The sequence below is a fragment of the Triplophysa dalaica genome, chromosome 4, assembly GCF_015846415.1.
Source record: "Triplophysa dalaica isolate WHDGS20190420 chromosome 4, ASM1584641v1, whole genome shotgun sequence".
NCBI lineage: Eukaryota > Metazoa > Chordata > Actinopteri > Cypriniformes > Nemacheilidae > Triplophysa > Triplophysa dalaica.
The window spans coordinates 21244293-21272226 of NC_079545.1; the positions used below are offsets into that span (position 1 = coordinate 21244293).

The 27934-nt window shown below is 43.3% G+C and overlaps 1 protein-coding gene across 5 annotated transcripts in view; it reads right to left on the bottom strand.

Moving 5' to 3' along the window:
* Positions 1–27934, bottom strand: part of LOC130419054 (disabled homolog 2-interacting protein-like) — a 119415-nt gene that overhangs the window by 62095 nt on the left and 29386 nt on the right. The window contains exon 1 of one of the 5 annotated variants that reach the window (XM_056745452.1): positions 22497–22660. The exons of 2 other annotated variants lie outside the window; for them this stretch is intronic. Coding sequence is in view for 2 of the 3 variants with exons in the window: in XM_056745449.1 (XP_056601427.1) it covers positions 10030–10153 (124 nt within the window). In the remaining variant the exon portion in view is untranslated. Of the gene's footprint in view, positions 1–8796; positions 8927–10029; positions 10495–22496; positions 22661–27934 lie in introns of those variants that run through there. 2 more of the 5 variants (XM_056745449.1, XM_056745450.1) reach the window with 2 other exon arrangements.

Below are 27934 nucleotides of genomic sequence, written 5' to 3' on the forward strand. Positions count from 1 at the left end.
ACACCTCAGAGCTAATGTATGAAAACTATGATTCTAGTCTCACACCAGCAGTAGAGGACAACCTTCACCATAATCTCCTGACATAGCGTTCCAATGAGATAATGTAAAGTAAACATGTGCGAGCAAAGCTGCGAGCAACTGTCAGTCACATCTAAGCTCACTCAGTAATCATCTTCCCGTATGTTTCCTAACCAGAGATATTAGAAAGCATAGCATAGCAAAGAACATCAGCTGTGGGAGAGTTGGGTTCATACTGTTCACAGAACAGCGGACACCACAACCTCACACAGCTGTGTCAGCGTGTGTGCTACAGGTTGTCCCTATAGCAGCTGATACACTGGTGATGTAATACTGTTTTGTCAGATATGAACAGACGGGGGTGAGGGAGGAAGGAAGGGAGAGCTAGGGACAGAGTGAGAAAGAAAATACGCCACAAACACACAATGCAGCTGGCTGTATGACTCTAAATAAACAGGCTTCAATTTGCTCTGAAGATCCAATATGTGTTTTTGAAAACATGCTGAAACAGGGTTATTGTGTGCATTTGTCCATTGTGTGGGGTTGTGTAACAGGATTGAGCTCAGGTGAGCTCAGGGAGACGTCATTATCTCGCTGAGTATTTGAATATTTAGATTTAAAGGGAAAGTTAATCTCGAAATCAAAATTTTGTTATTTTTTACTCACCCACATGACGTTCAACATGTTTTATTACCTTCCGGCGTCTTCGGAACACAAATAAAGATATTTTAGCGACATACGAAAGATTTCAAGGCCTCCACATAGGTTATAATTGTTGTCAAAGTCCAGAAAAGTTAAATTACTCCATCGTTAAATTACTCCATCCACTATTAGTGGGTGAATTTTTTGTTTTTTAAGAGTCGAGAATACTTTTTGTTCGAAAACAAACCAAAATAACAAGTTTAATCGATATATTCTCCCCTCTCATGCGCCATGCGGAATTCGGCGCACAAACCGAATGCGCCGACGTGCTCTCATGAACGCACAATACTGACGAGAATATATCTATTTATCTCGTTATTTTGGTTTGTTTTTTCGCACATAAAGAATTCTCGTGGGTGAGTAAAAAATAACACAATTTTACATTTATGCATTTGGCCGGCGCATTTATTCAAAGCGACTTACATTGCATTGTGTATTACATTTATTTCTGACTATATGCAATCCCCTGGGATCGAACCCATGACCTTGCCACAGGAAATCTATTTAGATTTTGAGGTGAACTTTTCCTTTCAAGTGTTGTCATCTTCTGTCATGTATAAGCTGATAAGCTATCAGCCAGCTGAACCCAAGCAAGAGTTGCAGATAACATTGATCACAAGTCTGTTTCATTTACGTTTGATTTGCATATGTATCTAACACATGCCATTCCTTCTCTTACTTCTCAAAATTACACTTAACCAGTGTTTAAATTCAGAAGTAATTGGCCAAAATCTCTTTTTATTGACCAAAGTTCAATAAAAAGTCACATGCAGGTTAATACAATAAAAAAAAACTTTTGTGAACACACAATTCTGCTCAACAAAAATTGAAGCTGCAAGAGGCAATACGTAGAAATACAATACTAAATATTATTATGAACAAGAGTAGTAAACCAAAATATAATCCTCTAACACGCAGTTTGACAGTTAAGTAGATCCACATACATGAAATTCTCTATAAAAATCGCTCGGATTAGACACACTTATAGTAGCCTAGTTCTAAGCTTGTACCCTACTGAGTGAACAGACAGCATACAAAGAATACCATTACCAACCAAGCAAAAACACCCTCTGAGTTTAAGACATTCATCATGATCATTACTCTGTCAGTGTTGCCTATAATCACTGCTTCTGTTTGCTTAAACCCGTTTCTACAAATTCTATCACAGCCATGTCACCTTGAAGCTCCACAGCTCCAAAAACAGCTGTGCCTTTGAAGCCTATCGCATACTGCTTCATCTCCTACATGAATCGATTCTCTACATGATTTAATTGAGTTTGAATGATTCAAGGATCCAAATCGACCTTCTGTGTAATGAGCCCAGATAGCTGTAAACTGGACGAGAGTTTGAAAGAGTCATTCACAGCTGAAATTACTCAGCGTGTGTGTGAGAGAGAGAGCTGGAGTGTGTTGGGCCAAAATGAGATCAGATACTTCGGATGATCCTGCTTGACTGGTCTGAAAAGTTGGGTAAGAACGTGTTTAATACCTTTGGTGGTCATCTGTCTTATTGTTTGACTGTTAAGTTACAACTGAGAAAACAAAGCGCACACACAAACGCAAACTCCGCCCTCTCTGAGCGAGGGCTTGTTAACGTCTTGGTTACGTATGTAACCTCAGTTCCCTGATGGAGGGAACGAGACGTTGTGTCGAGAACGACAGATGGGGTTCGCCCTTGAGAACCAATCAACTCTGACTACTATAGAAAAGGCCAATGAAATTTGGCGAATGCAATTTGCATGCCGGGCTCCGCCCCCGGAAATCCGGTATAAAAGGAGGCCGGCGTGCAGCATTCACTTACCTTTGTTCTGAAGAGCCTGAGACCTCTCAAACTGCAGCAGAATACGATACGTGTTCGTGGCATAAGGGACACAACGTCTCGTTCCCTCCATCAGGGAACTGAGGTTACATACGTAACCAAGACGTTCCCTTTCTGTCGGTCTCTCGACGTTGTGTCGAGAACGACAGATGGGGTTGCCTATGGAAAACGCCACAACGCTGTATCGCGTCACAATCTCTAGCGAAGCGACGGTAACAAGCCTGGGCGTGTCATCTCGAATCTTTCGTGAGACTGTAACCTTCCAGTGTGGTGGTCGGGGGGTTCCAGAGCTTTCTTGGAGAAAGATGGGTACAGCCCTGACCGGTAACTTTCACGGACGGGGCCTTAGCTCTCTATAGGCGAGAGGCCGTCCAGATCAGTTTACACCGGGTAAGCGCGACTCTTAATCAGAGAAGCGCTACAGAGGCCACCTCCTACCCGTGGGGAGGAATATGGTGGATATAGGTATGGTCTCGTCCTTGGAGGAGAACGCATGGAACGTGCGGACTGAGTAGTTAACCGCGAGGTGGAGGCCCAACTGGGGAAGCTCATGGGTTACCAGGAGTGGGAACCATTCTCATGAGGATACATCAGACGGAACAGCCCACGGAGGGGGTGTTACAGACGTCCGGTAGCACTAGGTCCGGTTAGAGCTATCTGTGATAGCTCACATGGTATCCCGGCCTAAGGGGGAAGGCTGCTCTGCCCAGCCAGCCCCCAGGGGGTGCTTGTTTGGTGATGGATGGAATGCCTATTCTTAACCAGTGTCTGGGTAAGAAGGGAGGCTGGTGAGGTACCAGTTTCTTAGCGATGTGTTCGGGTAAGAAGAAAAGGTAAATAGCACACTGACCCAACCTGTTAGAGGGTGGAAAGGTGCTTTCGCAGGCATACGCCCCCCCGGATGCCAGTCCTACATGTCGCCACGCAGGACGTGGGCTGACACCGGGTTTACGCGAAGGTTGTTAACCCTTGCGAAGGTGTTTGGGCATAGCCCAACCCGCAGCTCTACAGATGTCTGCTAGAGAGGCGCTTCTGCCAGTGTCCAGGAGGTGGCTAAACTCCGTGTGGAGTGAGCCCTCACTGCCAATGGGCATGGGAGATTCTGAGATCGGGATGCCGTCGTAACGGCGTCCACGACCCAGTGCGCCAGCCTCTGTTTGGAGACAGCCTTCCCCTTCTGCTGTCCTCCAACAGACACGGAGCTGGTCAGAGCTTCAGAGCTCTGCGTGCGGTCCAGTACGTACTGGACACAACACTAATCGGGTTGGGTCTTCCTCCCCCATGGGGAGCGCCTGCAAGTTCACCACTTGGCCCCGGAGGGAGTAATGGGAACTTCTTGGGCACGCATCCGGGCCTGGGTCTCAAGATAACGTGAGAGTTTCCAGGGCCGAGTTTAAGGCAATCCAGGGACACGGAGGATGCTCGGTGGTCCCCTACCCTCTTGAAGGAAGTGAGCGCCGTCAGGAGGGCCGTCTTACTCTATGAGGAAGATCGGAACCTCCGAGGGGCTCTTTGGGGGGCCCTGAGGCTCCCCAGGACCACTTAGGGTCCCAAGAGGGTATGGAGCGGAGATGAGGCGGATTCCGCCCTCTCGCTGCTTAGGAACCTTGTGACCAGGTCGTGTTGCCCTAGAAACTTTCCACCGACTGAGTCGTGATGAGTGGCAATAGCGACTACATACACTTTCAGTGTGGAAGGGAGATGTTAGTCTCCAGTCTCGTGAGGAGGGGAACACAATCCTGATCAAGCACCTCAGTGGGTCTTTCTCGTTGAGAAAGACACCAGGACGAGAAGAGGCACCGTCTAGAGGCGTGTAACCGCCTAGTAGATGGGGCCCTAGCCTGGGTGATGGTCTCAGCCGTATAGGGGGAGTAGCCATCTTAGGATCTTCTCGTCCCGTCTAGAGACCAGACATGGGTGTTCCAGAGGTCTGATCTGGGATGCCAGAACGTGTCCTTCCCCTGAGAGAGCAGGTCCTCTGTCAGGGGAATGGTTCAGGGGGAGTCGCTATCCAGAGCATCGGCTCTGAGGCCAAGTGCGGTTAGACCGGTGTGGTGTAACCAATAACACTTGGTGCTCCTGCTCCCTGACCTTGCACAGAGTCTGTACAAGAAGGCTCCTGGGGGGGGGAAGGTGTGCTTCCGCCCATCCCGCGGCCAGCTGTGCGCAAGGATATCCGTGCCGAGGGCAGGGACTATCAAGCGGGCAAATGGTGGTGTTACGGGAGGTGAACAGGTTTTACCTGGGCCTACCCGAACAGCCTCCAAATGAGCTGGACTGCACGGGGGTGGAGTCGCCACTCTCCACGAGGCATAAACTGGCGAGAAAGCACGTCGGCTGTCTAGATCAGTTTGCCCGGGGTGTGTGGCCTGCAGGGAACGAGTAACCTGTTGACTCCACCGGAGGAGGCGTCGAGCAAGTTGTGTTTAGCTGCTGTGTGCGAACGCCACCCTGACGATCTGTATTCGCTACAGCTATAGTGCTGTCCTCGGAACAGCACGTGCATGTCTCGCACGAGAGGCCGTAGCCTGCTCAGTGCCAGTAGCATAGCCCACAACTCTTGGCAATTGATATGCCAGCGCAGGCGGGGGTTCGTCCAACACCCCACCTGCGTGCCCGTTGCACACTACACCGCACCCCTGCAGGGAGACTTCAGTCGTCACCACGACCTGCCTCATAACCTGCTCAAAGGGACCTGAGTCCGTCGAAAAAGTCATAAAGACTAGGGGTTATGGTGCGTCGGCAGCAGGGCGGCATCACCATGCGCCTGCTGCCGGTGTGCCACGCTCTCCTCGGAACTCGACTCTGAAACCAGTGTTGGAGCGGTGTCATGTGCATCAACTCGAGGGGTATTAACCCGCGAGGACGCCATGTGTCCCAGGAGCCTCTGAATTGTTTCAGGGGGACCGCTGTCTGCCTAAAATGTTCATTTCAGACAGTTCAACACTGGTTGGGCACAACTGCGGACAGGTGTGCTGACATGGTGACAGAGCTGAGTTCCATACCGAGAAAGAGGATGCTCTGCACTGGGGAGAGCTTGCCCCTCTCTTGGTTGACCTGGAGTCCCAATCGACCTAGGTGCCGGAGCACCAGGTCCCTTTGTGTACATAACAGATCTCGCGAGTGTGCCAAGATAGGCCAGTCGCTGAGATAGTTTAGTACCCGCTCGCCTTCCTCCTCTCAGGGAGAAAGGGCGGTCAGGGACAGACCGAAAGGGAGGACTCTGTACTGATATGCCCGCCTCTCGCACGCGAACCGTGGGAACGGCCGGTGTCGAGGAGGATCGAGACATGAAAGTAAGCGTCCTTCAGGTCGATTGCCACGAACCAATCCTGACACCTCATAGATGTCAGGACGCGCCTCTGTGTGAGCACCCTGAATGGCAGCTTGTGAAGGTGCTCTGTTCAGGGTACGCAGCCTTTGGGGGCAACCCGCCGTCTTTCTTGGGAACGATGAAGTGCGGGTGGTGACCCACTGAACATCTTGGTTTTGAGGGACGAACTCGATGCCTGTTTTGCCAGAAGGGTGGTGACCTCTACCCGAAGTACGGAGGCGTCCCTGCCTCTGACAGAGGGAGAGATGATGCCCCGAAACTTGGGTGAGTCTCTGGCGAACTGGATCGAGTAACCAAGACGGACCGCCCTCATTAGCCAGCGAGACAGTGTGGGCAGCTCTCGAGCTCCCAGGGACTGTGACAGGGTGACCAAGGGGACGGTCTGCTTCATCATTCCCACGGGGGGTGGTTCGTCGGCTGGCGGAGCTAAGCATGTCACGGGGAGTCCCCGGAGGGAAGGTTTTTGCTCCGCCTGCTTACCTGCCTGGCGGGACAACGGCACGCACTGTCGGTTTGAGAGTGGTGACAGCTGTCATATGTGTACGACCTCACGCCTCGCCAGGATGTGAGGTCGGTTCGCCGAGCACAGTCCAGTGGAGTGTGCGATCGGCTGCAAGTAAACCCGGGGAGAACAGAAAACTCAGTGAGTAAGTGGGCGCCAAGCCCTAACAAGGGCCCGGCTTTGGTGACGAGGCAGGAGTCGTCCCGTACCGACCGATCAGAGCCGTGGCTGTGAAGGTTCGGGCCCGATGTTGTTCTCCCTGGGGTCTTCCCGTCAGTGTCCCTTCTCGCGAGGAGGTTGCTGACGGGGTGGAGGTTTCCCCCTCGACCTCTGCTTCCGGGGTGCCGCCTGTGGGGGCACAGGAACCGGAGCCGATGTCGAAAGGGTCCTGGGTTGCAGGGAAGCAGACGTCACGTGAGATCTCGGAGGCCTGTAGGCGGCCGAGTCGCGGCGTGAAAAAAATGTGGTTAATTGCCACGGTCTGCTTCGCCGTCAAAAAACTGCTGAGCGCAGTCCTCGACGGTGTTACCAACAACCCACCCTGCGAGATGAGTGCATCAAGAAAGCGGACTTCCTTGCTGTCACTCTTCTGCACAAGGTATAGCCGGGGGTGTCTCTCCTGGACCACTACCGTGGACATCGTCCGACCCAGGGCCCGTGCCGCCGCCTTAGTCGCCCGTAGAGCGCTGTCAGCGGTGGCACGGAGATCCTGCATTATACCCGGGTCGGCCTTACCCTCGTGGAGCCCTCTCAACGCCCTGGCCTGGCGGACCTGCAGGATGGCCAAGGCATAGAGAGAGGAGGCAGCCTGGCCCGCAACATCGCAAGCTTTCGACACCAGTGATGCCGAAGTCTTACGTGCTTTGGACGGTAGGAGTGGTCGATCCCCCCCCAGGTGGTAGCCGTCCGCGGCACAGGTGCACCGCAGGCGGACGTTCCACCCGGGGGATCTCGACGCAGTCCTTGGCTGCCTCACCATCGAGGGAAGTAAGGGAGCCGGAGCTGGTTTCACTGGAACGGTCCGTGAGTGGAGCGTTCCAAGTTTTACACAGCTCCTCATGCACCTCCGGGAAAAACATGGCACCCGGGGTGGGCGCGGTTTGCACCGCGCACCGACCTCGGGAACCACGTATCCCCGGGTTAGCACGGATGACATCACTTCTGCTTCCTCCTGAACTCGACCGCTGGGGGTGGAGTTTGGATTCGGCAGAGTCGGATGCCAGTCTCCCTCCGATGCTGCGAGCGACATCTCATCTACGTCACACATCGTTTCCGAGTGTGTGCGTGAGGATCCGGACGGTATGCCACCGCCGGTTGGGGAACGTTCAGAAGAGCGAATCGGGGTGCGATCGGCCCGTGAGCACTTGGCTGGCGGGTTTACGTTCGCAGAGTTCCCCGTATCACTAACGCTGCTAACGTGGGTGGTCATCGGGGCCGTAGCCACAGATGTCACAGCCCGGGTAGCAGACGAAATGGTGGCTGGTTCCCGTAGGAAGACAGCCACCCGTGACCGCAACTTCTGAATGACAATCTGCCCGCAGTGCAGGCAGATGTGTCAACGAACGCTGCTTCAGTGTGCTGGACGCCCAGACACCTAATGCAGCGATCGTGTCCATCCCCCTCCTCGATGAGGGTGCCGCACCCAAGAGAACAGCGGGACATGCCGCGCTGGAGATTGCTCAGTTAGTCCTGAAAAGGACTTTTAGAAAAAATCTCTAACACCTCCGGAACCGCCGAGACGCCCAGGGGAAGGTCGCTGCAGGAAGGGACGATCCGCTGTAACACGTCGTAGCACCAGCGTGTAGTTGTAGAGGATTGAATCCTGAGTTGTACTCATGAGCGATGGCTCTGAAGAACAAAAGGTAAGTGAATGCTGCACGCCGGCCTCCTTTTATACCGGATTTCCGGGGGCGGAGCCCGGCATGCAAATTGCATTCGCCAAATTTCATTGGCCTTTTCTATAGTAGTCAGAGTTGATTGGTTCTCAAGGGCGAACCCCATCTGTCGTTCTCGACACAACGTCGAGAGACCGACAGAAAGGGAACTCTGCTTTATGACTTAAGTGGTGCCGATCGGGTGATACTTTAGTGTTAAACAAAAAAAAAGTGACACAGTGACTAAGCTTTTTGGAGAACAAATTATTTAAGATTGTAAGAAATGAAGACAAAAATATTTAAGTAATTTCACAGAGGTAAACAGTGAAATGATCCAGTGCTGATGTAAGAAATATGATCACTTGTAACATAGCTTTGTCTTTAAAGGGACAGTGTACACAACATAAAAAATTCATCATTTATTCACCCTCATGTGATTCCAAACCTGTATACGAGACTTTCTTCAGTTCAACACAAGAGAAGATATTTGGAGAAATGTCCCCTATCAGGTGAAACCCACAACCGCAGTTATTAAAAAGACACAGACCTGTCACCGACAGCAGCACTGATTTCATTCCATGCCCGATCCTAGCCGTTTGACATACACACCGTGACCTGAACCGCACCCGCATTAAATGGACGTAGATGTATGCATGTTCTCGAAACCATTTATTTTCTCATCCGACAAGCAATCATATAACAGAAAAAAGAGAACTATTGTTAATATCATATGAACAACTATTTTAATACATTAACACATTTCATAAATCACATATAAAGGAAATACGTGAAATAATTATAAGAATGTCATCAACTGTTAATGGTTTCAGCTGACTTCGTCGGAAATTACAAATCAAACACAGAAGTCTCTCTCGCTTGCGGCGCTTGATACGAGGAATGAGATAGCAAGAATAGAATTAGAAGATTACACTGAGAAAATACACCAGCAGTGTCACACGCGACTTTTTAAAATGTTTTAATCTCAGATTTTAACTATTTTAACAACACTGACGTCTGAAATGGCCTTCATTTTAATATGAACTGAATTCATCTAATTGTTCCTAGAACACATTATCTGATTTATGTTTTATAGGCAATTATTCCACCCGTTACATCAAATTAGCGGTTCACGCGATGAGTACCCGCACGCATGCAGGACTCTGCAATGTGGTGTAATGTTGTTTGGTTACCAAAATATCTTTTGCGTTGTGCTGAAGAAAGAAAGTCATACTGGTTGAAATGATATAAGGTTATTGGGGGGTGACAGTTCTGAGCAACTTCTTTCAGTTCCCCAAAAATGAAAATTCTGTCATGAATTACTCACTCTCTAGTTGTTCCAAACTTGTATAATTTTCTATTTCTTTTGGTTGAACACAGAGAAAGATATTTGGATAAATACTTGTATCCAAACAGGTCTTGAACCCTTTTGACTACCATACGTTGTTTTGTAGACTTCGGAAGAGTTAAGTCAACTTATGTTCCTGTTCAAAGTTTGAGCAACATGAAAAGAAACTTTTCCACAGAAGTGAAGTACTTGTAGAGTGCTGCTATAAATAAAGAAGTTACACGCTGATAGAAAGGCTATAATTATGTTTCTCTTCTGTGGTAGAATAACGTTAATCTCACAGTAGTGTAACATACTGCAGCTATGTGTGACAAATACAATACTTGGAACTATGGTAACTAAATGCACTGTGCCATTTAACAATTAAACAATAGGGAAACTATTCTGAGGGAATATTTCAGGAACAACGTAACAAGGTTAGAACATCATGTTTACCCCTATTGTTTGTGGCTCTGCTTCTACTCCTGGAGCGACTTCGTTGTCTCTGAAGCCTCGTTCGACCCAGGAGTCTGTAGTAGTATCCCGGTCTCCCAGAAACTTTCCGTGTAACACCTGACATAGCTCCAACCGCGCTCCTGTCAGACAAACACACACGCCCCAAACCACGGCTCCACTTATCCAAAAGGACACACACAGACACGCACTTCTGTGTTATTATCTTACAGCCACTGAAACTTTAAAGATCCCTTCTGCGTGTAAAAGCAACAGTTGTGCAGTGACATCCAAAAAAAATCATAGGAAATCCATTCCAGTACTGAAGTCCAGGAGCTGGGAAAAGTCCAACTGTACGAAGCAAGTTTGCCTTCACTATCTCTCACTCTCTCTTCTGTTGCTTGAATTTTTCACTGAGGGGAAGCTCAAAAGCCTCACCAGGGCCACATGCTTTCTCTCTCTCTAACACACACTGCCTGTACGCAGTGGGAAGGCAGAGGTATTCCATTGAACATCGGAAGAGCCGCAAGACAAAGTTTTTATGGAGGGTTTGGGTGAAAACCCGGAATGGATCATGAGAACATGGAGTGTACGTTAAACCTCCCAAAACAAACATGCCCAGGTCATATTTTACTGTCCAAACATACAAAAGAAACATAAGAAATGATATGTTATTTAAAGAGAATGAAAGCTAATTTTGTACGACTATATTTTTTGTGACTTTTTCATTTAGATTATATTCTCATTTATTGTAATGATTTAAACATTTTTTTTATTATTTTTTAAATCCTATTAGTCTTAAAGATTCTGTACTTTCAAACCTTTCAATCTTTGTTTGTTCACACAACAGTACTTTGAATGCTTTACATTACAATACAGTAGGCAAAATATGAGTGTTCTTGTGGGTATATGCACACAGGGCGACGATGTTCTCCCGCTGAAATCTCAGACAGTTGAGCCACTTTCATAGATCTAAGGGAATTTTTCACCAAGTAACAACGATGTGTTAAGTCACAAAAAAATTCACATTTCAGTGAACCGAGAGCATCATTGTCACTGAACATTGTTAAGTGCCTCTGTGATCAAGCCTCGAGTAAGTGCAAAAGTTTACTTAGCTTTTTTTATATAGCTTGAAACGGATAGCCTGAATCGCTTCTACTTTTTGGTTGTTAATGTATGATGTAGTGTATGGATAATTTGAGATTAATCCTATGTGCATCTTGAAGCGACCGAGTGAAAAACGCCATTGTTCCCTATGGACACTACATGCGCTGGATGTAAAAGAGCTGGCTGAGATTTAAGCAGAAGTACGTCATCAACCCCATATAACCCAATGGTCAAGCATTGTGTTAAAAAAAGGTTGTGGGTTTCATTCTCAGGAAATATCATACTGTTCAAATTTAAACCCAAAAAAGTATCGTTTGGTCTTACGCATGATCATTTCTAGGAGAAATGTATTTATAAAGGAGAAGTTCTTCAAACTTCTGCTTCAAAAGATTACTTCATCCCTTTATTTATAGACTAAATAAAATAATTTTTAGTTCCCTACATAAAAATTTGATGCATATAGTATTTGCATTATGACAAATATATTGTATATTTAATACATTCCAAAAGGGTAGCTTGAATCTGATTCATATTAAAGAGGCAGTTCACCAAAAAATAAAAAAGTCTTCATTTACTCACCCTCAAGTTGTTCCAAATCCATATCATTTTTTTCGTTCTGCTGAATACAGAAAAATATATTTGGAAGAATGCTTGTAACCAAACAGTTCTTGGCCACCATTGACTATCATAGTAGGAATCTACAGGCCACCCTAAATGAACATATGGAGGACATTTGTTGCCTTTCTACACTCAAATACTTTCTACACATAACTCTTGTCACGCTCCACACTAAACCAACCAGTTCAATACCAAGACTGAGGAATGTTTAAAAAACAGTCCAGGTGTCAAGCAAAATCAAACTCGTGTGTGAGATAAAAGGCTTGGCCAGAGGCTAGAGGTTTGAAACCTGTCCAGATGACATTCCTGTATTTTGTCTTCAGAATCTATATGTTGGCAGATTTCAAAGGGCTAAATAAATTCTGTTGTTTGCCCTGCTCCTGCTTTAGATAAACTCTAGTCTAGTTTTTAGTGGTGTATCCCTATAAGAGGCCCAGACTAGCTTCACTAAGACATGGTTCTGATTGGCCAATCAGGAGCCAGAGCTGGTGGTGTGGGTCAAGCAGCTGGAATACAGCAGAACATATGGACACACACAAACACACACACACACACACACACACAGATATTCACAAATGACTTACAAACATCACCTTATGTTTGTGATTAAACAGAGTTTAAAGATTCCTTAACATAAAAACAAACAATATCTACATTGGTGTACCCACAATATTTAGTGACAAAACCTGTCAAGTGTACACTGGGGTCAATTCACCCCCTCCCCCCCAAAAAAGTCATCATTTACACGCCAAGTCTGTAGAATACTTGTAACCAAACATTTCTTGGCCAACAATGGTAGTCAAAATTGCCTCAAAACGGTTTGCTTTCTTAAATTCTTCAAAATATCGTAATTTTGTGTTCAATAAAACAACGAAATGTATAAAACAATTTCGTAGTCGACGATGGCCAAGAACTGTTTGGTTACAAGCATTCTTCCATGTGCCTTTAAAATCACTGGGGAGAGAATCAGCATCTCAGTATCTAGGAATACAATGGAATGCAGGCCACTGCATTTGGCGTGTCTGTGAGCATCGACCTCTTTTCAATTAAGCTGGATGCACAGAAATTCATCCCTACTTACAATTTGCCTATTGTCATCCATTCAACCTCCTGTCTTTCAGATCATTCCCTACCCACCCACTTCTGTCAAACTGTTGGAACTCTTCAGGTGATATTCCCTTAACTTCTCATAAACCAACCAAACTGTAAATTTAAACAAAACTCTTAAATTCAGCCCTTGTCTGCATGTATGACGTCAGTGTATCAGGATTACTACCGGATACCCCCCATGCGTCTCTGCAGGCCTACTAAAAATACTGCATGTTAGACATAACCGCAACAACACACATAATTCCACTGTTATTTGCTTAGATTGTGAAAGAAAGCTGTTTTCTTGGGGTCACAGTAGGGGGCAAACTCTGAATCGAGGTCATTTCCTGTTCTCAATATTTTTTGCTCAGAGCTCATGGCAGTTAAGCACAGTTTAACATTGTGCGAGTGAGTTTAAGTGTGAAGGAAAAGTGATGTACAGAGGAGAAGTTTTAAAAGTATCGTATCTCTTGCATGCTCAATCTTGCCCTGCCAGATGCCAGAATGACAACAGCACACAAACAGAGACAAATTAGAACACAAGAGTTTTAAACACACCGTTATCTTTATAGATTCAAGGAAGACAGCTTTCAGAAAGGAACTCAGACAAAGGAGTGGGTCTATTACGACGTGTGTTTTTGTGTGTGTGTGCTTTAGGGCTGAGTAAACCTTTGATCCTGCGTTCTCGTCCTTTAAAATGTTTTGTGCTTTGTGCTTTTTATTATGATTCATTTCAACAAAATTTTGTGTGTATGTGGTACATTGCCTTCTCAACAATTGAAAGCATGAAGTCTTGGTCCGGACTGATTGCTGTCTTATCTATCTGACCTTAACTCTGCTGAATGGGAAGAGTATCAAAAGATCTACTTTACCAAAGGAAAATGAGTAAAACAAAAGTAAAAGATACATGTGAAGAGAAGAGATGATAAATCTGCGCTAAAAAAAGATTTGTCATTTATCTTTCTATTGACAGCCTGATTCAGACGCACACGCTTTCTCTGAATGGCCCTTACAAAAGCTGCAAAGGAACAAAAGGACATAACATCACTTATAAGTTTCAAAAGTAGGACACTTTTAAACACAGATAAAGTAACGAAAAGAAAAGCTTTAAACTTTAGACCAAGCATTTTAAGAACTACAATGACACAAATATATCAGAAACGCATTTAAAGGTCAATATTTAGAAAGAGTCAAATTAATTCAAATGTTAAATTCATTAACAACATTTTATATCTTCCTATAATTTTGATTTTCTACAATTGTCTGAAGTTGAACTATTTCTATTTCTCCCAAGCACTTTTGAGAACGAATATATTTTCACTTCTGTCAAGGTTTTTGCTGTTGAAACAATCTTTTACAAAATGTACTTTTGATTGATACATATGTAACCCAGTCTGTAAAATTATGAATTAATGAACAGCAATGTTTTATTTCAAGCATTAAAGTTCCAGTCTGTGAATTTTAGCGGCATCTAGTGGTCATGTTGTGGTCATGTTGCGCTCCTTTTTGAAGTACTACGGCAGCTGACGCAGAACTAAGATGTTGTCACGTTTTCAATTCTTTGAAGGTAACGTTTTTACGAAATGCGACAGTTTCGGACTCAGTCAGGGTGCAAGGACCTTAAACTTTTGAGGCTTCTGCAGCTTCTCGAGGAGAAATCAAACAAATGAGTGCCATTTTCTAAACTCTATGAGCGCAGCACACACAAATAAACTAATTTGACATACTGCAGTTACATTTCAAAATGTGGCGTTTGTATATTTATAACCTTTGAATACAGTTCAGCAACATGCATCACACGACCTGACGACCAAGAGAGCTGACAATTGACCATCACCTCACGATTGAAAATGTGACACTGATTTCATATGACAGTTCAACAAACAAGTTAATAATATTAAGTCACTTACATTTTAGACTAAATAATGACTGTTTTGGTCTATTTTAGCAGCGAAAATAGATCCGATGAATCCAAACAAAGATCACAGCATAGCGCATCTCACAGCAACACTCAATCGTGTTACTGAAACACACAGTGATACTGTATCTGAGGAACCGAGAGAGACAGACATAGTGTGGGACAGAGATATGAGAACAGAACTTGTGGGAAACGCATATACGACTTGAAAGAAAATGGGAACTTAAAAGAGAGAAACAAGAGGGCATTATGAGGGTGGGAGGTTGAAGAGTAGGGCGTTCTATCAGATCATTCTTATTCTCACCCTACTCTTCAAGAACACTCTTTCACTGAAACATACATTTTACAAATAGCCTAATCTATGGACCCACACACACTTATTTAACAGCCGCAGAGGAAAGCTATGATGAAAGAACAAAGGTTGACAGAGGGTCGGTGAAGAGGTATGGATAACATATAATTCATGTCGCTTCAAAGGGAACCGAGAAAATGAGGTGAGACAAGATAGATAAACAGTCTGATGGTGATTTTCAGGTTCTACTTACATTGACTTCTAATTGCTTTCGGTTTACACACACATACTGTACACACACACATTCTTAACAGTGAAGACCACTTTAAGTCCTAAGAAGTTACAGACTGGCTTCAATGATTTTTAAGGACATTTTTACAAATCATATGTTGTTGGTTTGACACTGGGTTGCTCTTTTCTAGTTTCAAGGCTGTGGGAATGACAGAACTGAACCATTAGATAACAATTTGGCAATATCTCCCCTGTGCCTGCAGTGCCCTCTTCTGGAGACCAAATAGTCTTTGTAGGAGTCAATCTCACAACACACAAAGCAAAAACAGATCTGCACGCATGTAAACACACACACCTGCACACTATCATACGGCCCTAAATGATTATTCAGATTATACATGTCCTTATGTCTGACTTTCTACATTCTGTTATGCATCCAAACTTTCATCAGGAGGGCATTTTAGGATAAAAAGAAATTAGCCGTTCATTACAGGACACAACTATAATGTGAGAAATGACCTGTGTTCCAGGGGATAGAAATGATAGAATTAATAGATTATGAGAGATGAGGTTGTTCCAAATCTGTATATGTTTCTTTGTTTGGTTGAAAGATATTTGGAAGAATGCTTGAAACCAAACAGTTCTTGGCCTCCATTGACTACCATAGTAGAAAAAAATACAGTGATAGTCAACATTGCCCAAGAACTGTTTGCTTTCCTACATTCTTTAAAATATCTTCTTCTGTGTTCAACACTATGGTAGTCAATGGTGTTTGGATACAAGCATTCGTCCAAATATCTTTCTCTGTGATCTTTAGAACAAATACATTTATACAGATTTAGAACAACTAAAGGGTGAGTAAATTATGACAGATTTATAATTTTCTGGGTGAACTGTCCCTTTAAGAGTCTAAATCGCCACCTTGTGGGGCTCAAAGGGGAATTCTGAGTGATCTATATGTGATGCAGAAAGCGAAAGTGAAGATCACAAAACCACAAATTCACATCATTGTAAATACAACAAATTGCATGACACTGATGGTTATTTGAGGGGCAGGAATGTCAGCAAAACATAATTTATTTTTGTAGTCACATAATAATACACAGCATGTGGGCTTTAGACACTTCACAGAAGCATCTCCTTTCCTCCATGTACAAAAAGATCTGCATGCTGTTTCTACTTGCAAATTATAGGCTGGAAAGGCACGATTTCATTGGTCTTTCAGACTTCTGAGGGCAAATGTAGTAAAATTTTAAATATGGTTTTGTACAAGGAAAAAACAGCCTTCTTAGCTTTTAAGACAATACAGTAGATCATTAACAACGTTTGTTAAATGGATATAAAAAGCTAAATGTTAAGGCTTCCATCAAAAAGGATAAGACAAAACATAAATTAAGAGGAGACCAGAGGAAGACCCTGCAAGCAAGCAATATGTTATTTAAACAAATACATTTTACAATATTTTCTAAATATCAAATCTGTAATTTAGTGATATAAATAAACAGCTGCAACAGGACTGGAAAGTCATCCAGAGACAGCAATGGGACACACCGCCTTATGACACAGGTAAGAGAAAGTACTGCTACAAACTGCTATTGTGGTCCAGTTGAAGTACTAAAACTTTGTGTGAGAAAAAACTTTAATCCCCTCGTCATTATGATTACTGAATATTACTAAAAAATGGAAAACGTTAAATTAGGATACTCATGCATCACATGCCACTTGACGTCTTACTGAATTCATTTCCTGAAAAGTCTTCAACGTGTTAAGATGGCAGTTAGTAATCGTAGGAAATTGGTAATATTTTAGTATACTTAAATTCCTTGCTGGCTTATGATTGTAAAAGGTTAAATAAAGTCAGAATAAAAAAGCTTTTGAAAATAAAAAAGTAAACAAACGTCTTTAAATTGTTAACTTATTTCAGCATCCAATATCCTTGGGCATGTTTTTCCATAGAATTTGGAAGTTGTTTGTTTGCCACACGGCTGAAAATATAGAGGTAAGTCACTGTGTAACGTTAAATTTTGACACTAGACCATTTCCTTTTTTTCTGTTTTGAAGTGCTAATGGCCTTGTTTTGGATCCCATTTTGTTTACCAAAGATGATGGAATGTCCGCCATGTTGATTTGAGTGTTGTATGATGGTGTGAGTCAGTTGTCAAAACTATAATAATGAGCTGCGTGACCCAAAAATAAATTATGTTATAGCAAAATTATATAAGAATCATACAATCTGAACATTTTCATGTATGCCAATATGTATAGTTTCAATAATAATATACCTTTTTTTGTACTGTGAATACAACCATTTTTTTGAACCAAAATAGTTAATGTACTTGATAAATTTTACATAAAGTATTGAACTTGTAAATTTATAATTACACTCCATCCAGAGTGTATCCTGCCTTGATGCCCGATGACTCCTGAGATAGGCACAGGCTCCCCGTGACCCGAGGTAGTTCGGATAAAGCGGTAGAAAATGGAATGGAATGGAATTTATAATTATTTGAAATATTTGAAAACACAAAAATTATTGATTGTAATAGCAGCATCAGATATTCTGAGGCCTAAATGACCAATTACATTATGTTAACAATGGGATGTAAATGGGATAAATGTTGTGTTTTTTGTGTGTTAAAGATTCCTGTCCAGTGTCAGGATGATCCTTATTCATCCAATGCCCTTGGAGAGAGGAGAATGTTATGAGGAAGAAAATAATTTGTCTCTGAAGGAGAAAAAGAAAAAACCTGGAAAAAGTTATTGCTTTCTAATACATGTATTAATAGTTTTAGCTCATAAAGCACTTACTGTATATGTTTTGCTTTAAAAGAATGTTACAATAAAAACTAGTTTGCATGTAACATGTTAGTGCATGTGTGTGCCTAAAGAGAAAAAAGAAAAAAAAAAACCAAATCCAATGACACATTCACAGTAGCAGCTGTGTCTTTGATGATCACATATCAATAATGTACTTTTGACAGATTGTTATGCAACACTCTGCAATACAGCAACAACACCTTGCACACGTGTTCACATACACAAGCTCACATGCACCTGTACCTGCAGCACAACACACGCAAATATGCAGTAAAAGATCTAATTCATACTGTATGCACACGCACAGACCCAATTATGGGAATTGAAGAAAAGGAGAGAACAAATAAATGAATACATAACGAATACCTAAGTATTTGCAGAGGTTTTTGTGTCAATTTACAAAAAATTGCTGTATATATTTACAACTATCCTTTACAGAAAGTTTGGGCTTTTTCCATGCTGTTTGTCTGCAGAAATCAAAAGGCAGTTAACGTACAGTATGTACTGTAATGTTTATAAATGTGATTTGGAAATAAAATCTGAAAGAAGCTAAGTTTCAAGTGCACTTAAAACAAGTGTGTTGCAATTTAAATTATATAATTGGAAATTGTGCATAACAATAAAATGAATGAAAAGAAGAACTAGCGATAGCAACCTCATGAGATTATGACCAGCACGTCACATGCCCAATGCTGTAGGCAGATTTGGTCACATTATGAAGAAAGAAACAAGATTAAGGCAACAAGTTGTCTGTAAAATTGCTGCAAGTATTCAGAAACACACACACTCAGAATGAGAGAGAGAGAGAGAGAGAGGTGCGTTCTGACAAAATAAACAAATATGATTCTCTCCTTCTGGAGCACCATACACAGCTCTGACCTCAAACATTGTAGGTGGTCCGCAATGTGTTTCAGACTCTCTTACCAACAGAGGCCTTATGGATAACAAACTTATATTGAATGATAACGACATCAATTGCATCAGAATGCCCTTTACAAGCCACTTAAAACAACACAGTATGAATGAATGAGGGTGTATTCATATAATGTAGACAAAGAGTTTATCTGTAAGATGTTGTTCGTCACAGCCAGTATTTTGAATAAATATTCATATCCAGCTTCCACGTATTAACACTGTACATCACTGGGAATTCAAAGCCTTGCTAGTTATTTTAAAGTAACGTTCATCCACTTATAAATATTTCACCTTGACGTATTAAAAAAAGAGATTTAAGAAGATCCCAAAAGACTTACGAACAGATTGCAAATAACAAAAACTTCACAGCTCTTTACATACCACAGCTCTCTGTGTATGCTTGTATCCCCGTGTGTGTTCAGGGACGAACACGTGGAAATTATTTCTTTACTCTTCCTGTTGTGACCCAACACATTTTGGGCTTCTAGGAATGTAAGCATATATTTGCCAGTGATGCTTTTAGAAATAAATAAATGTGTCTATTAGAAGACCGTAAGTGATACTCCCATTTGTTGAACTTGGAGTAATAGTACAAACACTCCTTGAGGACAGATTAAATTGTCCCGTCTGTGTTCCGATAAGTCACTATTCAGTCAGAAACATGTGTCGAGTGGTAAGTGTATATGTGGAGGAGAATGAAACTAAGTATGAATGTCTCTTCCTGTTTTGTTCAAGGAATCACGCAGGGCATTGTGTGTCTGTATGTGTGGATGCCAGGGCTCAGTGACAAAGTGTCAAACACACGTCACTTACAGCATGACACATGACAGCATCTATCAGAGGTTTCCTCAGCCTCCCTCGCTTCCACACTCATGTGCTGTTACATGACAACGGCAAACAATCTACATCTGAGCTGCTGGGGGAACTTTGTAGAAAGTCTCTAGTTTTTTGGTCAAATAGTTTTTCTTTATAATAAGAAGTCAAAATGCATTTGGAGATCTCAGAGCATGTGATCTGTTTAAAACAAGAAGAAGTCTCTCATCATTCTCTCTGCTGTGTGTGACAGCAGTCGTAATGACGGATCTTTAAAATAACTCTGTGTCAACTGCACTTCATTAATAGATGTGTTAAAGGAAAGGATCAGATGACCAAGTCATTGTCTGTAACGCAAAGAGAACAATTAGCAGGCTCTTTTACTCAAACACACACGACTTGTGTTTTGCAACGTTATTGAGTCAAGTTTTACCGCAATATAGCAAGATAGTCATGAAATGTCAACCCACAGTGACACACTAGGATGAATGGAATGCCCCTTTTTTATTGATAAACCCCTAGGCGAGATAAGGCTTGACCAAAAAGAAAACTACTTTTTAGGAACTTTGTAGTAGGGTAGGGTAGTCTTGTGGTACAGTTTATGTCGATCACAAAATTTTTAAAACAAAATCATACATCAAAGACTTAAATTGAACATCCTGTCATCCCCGCACTTTTCCCTCGATAGAAAAGGCAACTTTGACATTTTGATATTTTCTTTTCTTGTAACACGGGACAAGTCATGGTGGGCAGGTTATGAAGAAATGATCTGCAGAAGGTGTGACTCAACTGAACCAAACTTGATCAGGTTCAGGGGCAGGTCACCATAAATGAATATCCTGTTATTAAGTCTCACTAGCGTTGTTTAAAACCTGACTTTCTTCTGTGGAACACAAAATAAGATATTTTAAGAAATGTCTCAGTGGTTTTGTGTCTATACAACGGAAGTCAATGGAGGCAGGTGTTGTTTTGTTACTTAAAAATATCTTCTTTTGTGTTCTGTAAAATAAAGAGTCGTACATGGAATGACATGAGGGTGAATAAATGATGTAAAAATTTCAATTTTTGGCTGAACTATCCCTTTAATGCATGATTTCTGCCACAGTCTAACATTGTGGATTATATTGTTCCTTACAATATTCCATCCATCCATTTTCTTCCGCTTATCCTGGGCCGGGTCGCGGGGGCAGCTGTCTAAGCAGTATTCCTTACTATACTTCTCAGTAAAAAAAAACTACTGAACATTATCAAAGATACTCTACCATTTTTTTAATGTGCCGATTTATTAACTGGTCCTGTCCTGACAATTGAAATGCTTACAGACACAGTCCAAACTTCAACACTGGGTACGAGTGTCATGTGAAAAAAACTAAGGCTCTATGGATTTATTAGTTGTGGCAAAAATCTGTTCCAACAGGTGCTCATTTAAACTTACAAAACTGAGCCAACTGAAACTTTTAGATGCAGGAAGTCACTAGAAAAGTTTAAATTGGAGAGGTCTGAAATAATTTTCAGTGTGGAATGAGCTATGACTGACTGAAACAAAGCAGGAAAAAAAAACATTCAGAGAGAGGGATGAGAGAGATTCGCAGACGAGAGAAAAGATTGTTTGTGTAGTATGACAAGTATCACTGCTTCTCTGCCTTCCAGTCTGTCGCCTTTGTTTTATTCTGGTAAGGATTAACTGTTTGAAAACTGTTGGTCGTATCAGGATATTAAGTTCACAAGATCTCCAGTACTTGAGGACATGCACCACGCAAAGGAATTCCGCAACAAAAGAGTACCACAACGCCATTCATTTATCGCTCATTGATCACCGCCTACAGTCCAGTACTGTCTGAATTTGAGCATTCCCAAAAAGCACAGTTGCAGGGAAGGGGCAGCGCGGGGCCCCCGGTGCAGTGACCCCTGCTAATCCCTGAGCTCTCCAGGCCCACTTCCTTCCCTCCAGCTGCAGACTCACTCCCTGCTTCAGGCTATTAATAGAGCAACAATGATCCGTGAATACAGTACTGCATGGAGTGCCCTCCAACCGAGGACATGGATTTGGAATACAAGTGTGTTGGATTAAAGACGGATAAGGATTCACACCTTTCACACATGTTGGGTGTTCACACGCATGTACACGTGGTCAAGAGCGGTCTCTATTTTAGATGCACAGAAAGCAGCAGTATATAGAATGCATTCGTGTTCATAACACTCACATTTGGAACAGACTGTTATGGTAACAATGTTAGATTGTAAAAGGAAATTGCTGTTTGATGCAGAGCTGTAGTTGGTTTTATTACATTGTTTTTTTGTTTATAGATTGACAGGTCTAGTTGTAATAGAGCTGGAGTGGAAAAAGTCAAATATAAGTTGACGTGAACTTTCTATACTGACCAAAGAGGAGTTTATCATATAATTTATCCTTTTGGGTAAAGGCATTTGTTTCTGTACTAGAAATACAAGATGAAACACAAGGCATTGGGCATCTCACTGTACCATGATTGCTATGACTACAAAAATATACATTAATCTATAAACAACATTTTCATGGATTTCATGGCTTTCATAGAAAACAGTCAGCATGTTAAGAGTTCTTCAGATAATGAGTGAAGATCTGGTAAGTTTTCACCTGTCCACACACACACACTGTCACCAGCAGAAGAGTGAAAATGAATCCCTTACCTCTAAACACTGAATAAAAGACCTCACACCATCCCGTTTAACAGCAGATGGAGAGCCAACAGTTCACGTGCAGATGAAGTTCTGTTATATCCAAACTCTCTTCCTTTCTTTTCCTCCCGTTTTCTTTAACACACTCTCTTTTCCTCCCTTTGTAGTGGGAGTAGGAGGTATGTGTGTGTGAGAGCGGGAGAGAGTGAGAGCGTGTGTATGTTAGCGCTAGACTCCGACAGGGGCATTGAATGCAGACAGAGTTCAAACCCTCCCCTTCTCAAAAGATCTAAGCCATGCAAGCAAACAGAGCGAGCGAGCGAGGGAGAGCGAAAGAGAGAGCTTTGTAGTTCCTTCATTAAGAAATAAAATACATTTCAAATTTCAAAGAAGACTTTTCCTATAAAACTTCCCCATGTACTTTCAGTCATTATGTAAGACTGTGAACATGTCTGTTTGTAAGAGGAGTAAGACTCGTGTTTCCCATTCCTGCTGTTCTTTTCATTCTATAGAAGATGACACACAAACATACACATGTACGCCTGCGCACGGCTGTGTTAGGGAATGCCGTTGTTCTTTGACGCCCTCAGGGCAGAGAGAGGGCGGGGTCAAGAGCAAGGAAAGCTAAATTCCAGACGGGTATTGAACCAATCAGAAGTCAGGTTGCGGTTGAGAATGCAAAGACATCAGGACTAGATTCTACTACAGCCAAGAAAACAGAAACAGAAGACTACAGCAGAAGTTTAACTGATCTTGCATTAAAATAAATCATTACACTCACTTGTGAGGGAGACATAAAAAGTTCCTTCCATCCTACAATATAAATGTAAAAGGTTCAGGATTTGTCATTGAAAACCCGTAGGGATCAATATTGTGGAAGACGTGCTTGTGCTAACAGCCCTCAACACAAATATTCAGTGTCTCGTATTTCCTCTGACAAATGTTTCTTCCAGTGGATGAAAGACAATGAAAACAACTGAGGCATCTCCATCACTCGCCCTTCCTCCAACCAGAGCTGTCAACACTGAGAAAGAGAGTGACATTTAATATGAATTTTAAAGTATTTGGAATAGAGAGCTATTTTTAAAAGGTGTAAAAATCCCTTTCTTACTCCGCTCTCTAGATTTCTCCCTTAGAATACAATTTATACTACTTCATACTGACAGATGAGTTCAAATCCAAAAATAATAAGGCCCTTATGCAAAGAAAATATATTTTCCTATATACAGTATTAACTGCTAGTATATTAAATATTCAAATATACGCTTGGCTGGAAATGTATTATTTAATATATCACCGTATATGTTTCAGTTTATTTATGTGACTGGACAGTAAAAAATGTGATTTACAGTAAACAAACAGAAAACTATACAGTAAACAAACAGAAAACTAAAGAAAAAAGAAAATGGGCAGACTTTTCATTTTACAGGTGAAAAACTGTTCTTTCAGAGTTATTCAGTTGCATCCTTCATCTTTCCACACTAACAAGCTGTGCACTCATCACTAATAATCAGGCCTTTCCTCTGCATCTGAAGGTTTTCATGTTTTGCTGTCAGGGTGAGAACCACATGCTGGGTAAACACTGTATAAACCTCTAATCACTACTCTAATGACACTGAGGCAATGCATGTGAAGTTAATGAACATCTAATCATTGCCGTCTACCACTGACAAGGGTTCACACTACAGTACTTCATTTAGCGGCAGCGGCAACCTTTTTAATACACTTCCTTATCTATTTATTGAAGCCTGAAACTTGATCAAGCGCCACATTTATGCCAAGCACTAATTAAGCGGCTTACAGCTTTTTTTATACCCAACTAAAACTAGTCAAGATATCGTTGTTTACTGCGATTGAAATAAAAAAATTCAAATCTCACTGTAGTAGAGTAGGCGGGGCGAGACCGTGGTTCGAGTCCGGTGAGTAATTGTGAATTAGCGCCAGCTGTGCGCACACCGGGCTCGAATCACGTAGGAGATGGGAGCATATAAAAGGAACGAGCAACCGGACCGTCGAAGAGAGAGGACCGGGCCCGAACTTATGTTATGTTTGTGTTTATATTATGTTTTGTTCGCCGGCGGTCGTCCGTGAGGGGCCGCCGGCTGTTATATTACTTTATTAAATGTTTAAATATTTGCCGGTTCCCGCCTCCTTCCTTCCTAATATGGAGAATTGTTACACTCACTCACTTAAGTAACAACAAAGTGAATTGACCAAGGCAATAACACATTTATTTTATCAAAGTGATAGTTCACAAAAAAATTAAATCTGTCATCATTATTTCAAACCTTTCTGGCTTTCTTTCTTCTGCAGAAGACAAAATAAGATTTTTTTTTCAATTTTGGTTACCAAACAACAGAGGTACCCATTGACTTGCATTGGTTTCAGAATCAGATTTTTGTGTCCATACAATAGAAGTGAGTAGTGCCTTTGTTAGGTTACCAACGTTATTTAAAATATCTTCTTTAGTGTACTGCGGAAGAAAAATGTCATACAGGTTTGAAATGACAAGAAGGTGAGTAAATGATGACAGATTTTTCACTTTTGGGTAAACTATTCCTTTAAGAAAACCTGAAAAAAACTGTGTAGGTGCATTTGTGTATGCACGATTGTAGATAGTACGGAGTAAGTGTGATGTGAATCATACTGCAATCAGTATGTACTGGTTAAACAGGACATTTTAGAAACCTTAATTTAAATAAAGTTCCTTTAGAAAACATTCCCAATGTCACTTTCTGTTCACAGCACAATCAAGAACAGAAAAATCAGAACAAGAAACGACTAAGATCACTTTTCAACTCGGATGCTCCACAAAAACAAACATCACTGACTGTACTTCTTAAGCCCAGAGTCTTTCACTGGAAACTATCCTCCAATACAATAGCAGGAATGAAGGTTTTTGAGAATCCTTCCGCAGCCTCTGCCCTGAGGAAGAATGTCAACAGCTGTCACCACAGAGACAAATCCTCCCAGTGCGTGACCCACGGTAGGAGTGGGTTGAGCACGGGTGAGAAAGGCCAGGCCTCCTCTCAAGTGCCTGTTCTAGAAGAGTCCACCCACAGGCTGAAAAATGGCAGAGCACCTGCATTCCTGCCTGGAACCACACAAGTGTAACATTCCAATGTCTGAGACACCTCTATTTACCACCTGGGAGACTGAAAGAGCAATCGCCCTCCAAAAGCTGGATGTCTGGCTAAAAGACCCTCTTTGAACAAGTCTAGAATTCTTCTATAAAAGCTTATGATAGATGTTCGACGTAGTTTAAAACATAAAAAAAAAAAAAAATGAGATCACATCCTTACATACGATGAATGTCTCAAACATTGATCACTATACTACCCATGTATGACTTGTTAGCGTTTTCCAGATGAGGTGCTAATCACTTAGAGTCCTTTTTGCTGTTTGCAAAAGTGATTAGCACCTCATCTGGAAAACGCTAACAAGTCATACATGTTCTTCTTCCCAGAATCCAAATCAACACTTGCACCTTTCAGCAGTATTTATACCTCTTAACAAAAGCATACTTGCAGGCCTTTTGTTCTAAATATGTACGAAGGATTGGATTGGAATTTGTAGTCCCTTGCAGCTATGCTATTTTTGAAAGCATGCACACAAAACGTCTTGGTTACGTCTGTAACCTGAGTTCCCTGATGGAGGGAACGAGACGTTGTGTCGAGAACGACAGATGGGGTTCGCCCCTGAGAACCAATCAACTCTGACTTATATAGAAAAGGCCAATGAAATTTGCCGAATGAAATTTGCATGCTGGTCTCCGCCCCCGGATGTCCGGTATCAAACGAAGCCGGCATGCAGCATTCATTTACCTCTTGTTCTGAAGAGCCTGAGAGCCCCTCACGACTGCAGCAGAATACGATATGTGTTTGTGGCACAAGGGACACAACGTCTTGTTCCCTCCATCAGGGAACTGAGGTTACATACGTAACCAAGACATTCCCTTTCTGTCGGTCTCTCGACGTTGTGTCGAGAACGACAGACGGGGTTACCTATGGAAAACGCCACAACGCTGTATCGTGTCACAATCTCTAGCGAAGCGACGGTAACAGGCCTGGGTGTGTCATCTCGAAGCTTTCGCGAAACTGTAACCTTCTGGTGTTCGGGGGTTCCAGAGCTTTCTTGGAGAAAGATTGCTACAGCCCTGACCGGTAACATTTCACGGACGGAGGCCTTAGCTCTCTACTGGCGAGAGGACGTCCGGCTCGGCTTTACACCGGGTAAGCGCAACTTCCTTAAATAGGGATGCGCTGCAGAGGCCACCTCCCACCCGTGGGGAGGAATACGATGGACATAGGTATGGTCTCGTCCATGGAGGAGAACGCATGGAACGTGCGGGCTGAGTAGTTAACCGCCAGGTGGACGTGGGCTGACACCGGGTTTACGCGAAGGTTGTTAACCCTTGTGAAGGTGTTTGGGGGTAGCCCAACCCGCAGCTCTACAGATGTCTGCTAGAGAGGCGGTTCTGGCCAATGCCCAGGAGGTGGCTATACCCCGTGTGGAGTAAGCCCTCACTGCCAATGGGCATGGGAGATTCTGAGATCGGTATGCCGTCATAACGGCATCCACGACCCAGTGCGCCAGCCTCTGCTTGGAGACAACCTTCCCCTTCTGCTGAATTGTTTCAGGGGGACCGCTGTTTGCCTGAAGTGTTCCAGGCAGTTCAACACCAACTGGGCACGTACTGGGGACAGTCGCGCCAACATGGTGACAGAGTTGAGTTACATACTGAGAAAGAGGATGCTCTGAGAGCTTCGTATCCCCGGGTTAGTATGGCTGACATCACTTCTGCTTCCCCCTGAGCTCGCCCCTCCTGGGCGATCCGTCTCCTTCCGATGCTGCGAGCGACATCTCATCTACGTCATGCATCGTTTCCGAGTGCGTACCTGAGGATCCGGTCGGTATGCCACCGCCGGTTGGGGACCGTTTAGAAGAGTGAATCGGGGTGCGATCGGCCCGTGAGCACTTGGCTGGCGGGTTTACGTTCGCAGAGGTCCCTACATCACTAACGCTGCCAACACTGGCGGGCATCGGGGCCTTAGCCACCGACGTTACGGCCCAGGTAGCAAAGAAATGGTGGCTGGTTCCCGTAGGAAGACAGCCACCCGTGCCGCAACTTCTGTATGACCATCTGCCCGCAGTGGGGGCAAGATGTGTAAACGAAAGCTGCGTCAGTGTGCTCGACGCCCAGGCACTCGACGCAGCTATCGTGTCCATCCCCCTCCTCGATGAGGGTGCCGCACCCAAGAGAACAGCGAGACATGCCACGCTGGAGAATGCTCAGTCCTATAAACCTCCAACACCTCCGGAACCGCCGAGACGGCCAGAGGAAGGTCGTTGCAGGTAGGGACGATCAGCTGCTCTACGTTGTAGATCCGGCAATGTAGAAGAAGAATTTGTTGAATTTGTTTAGTTTGTAGTCATGAGCAAAGGCTCTG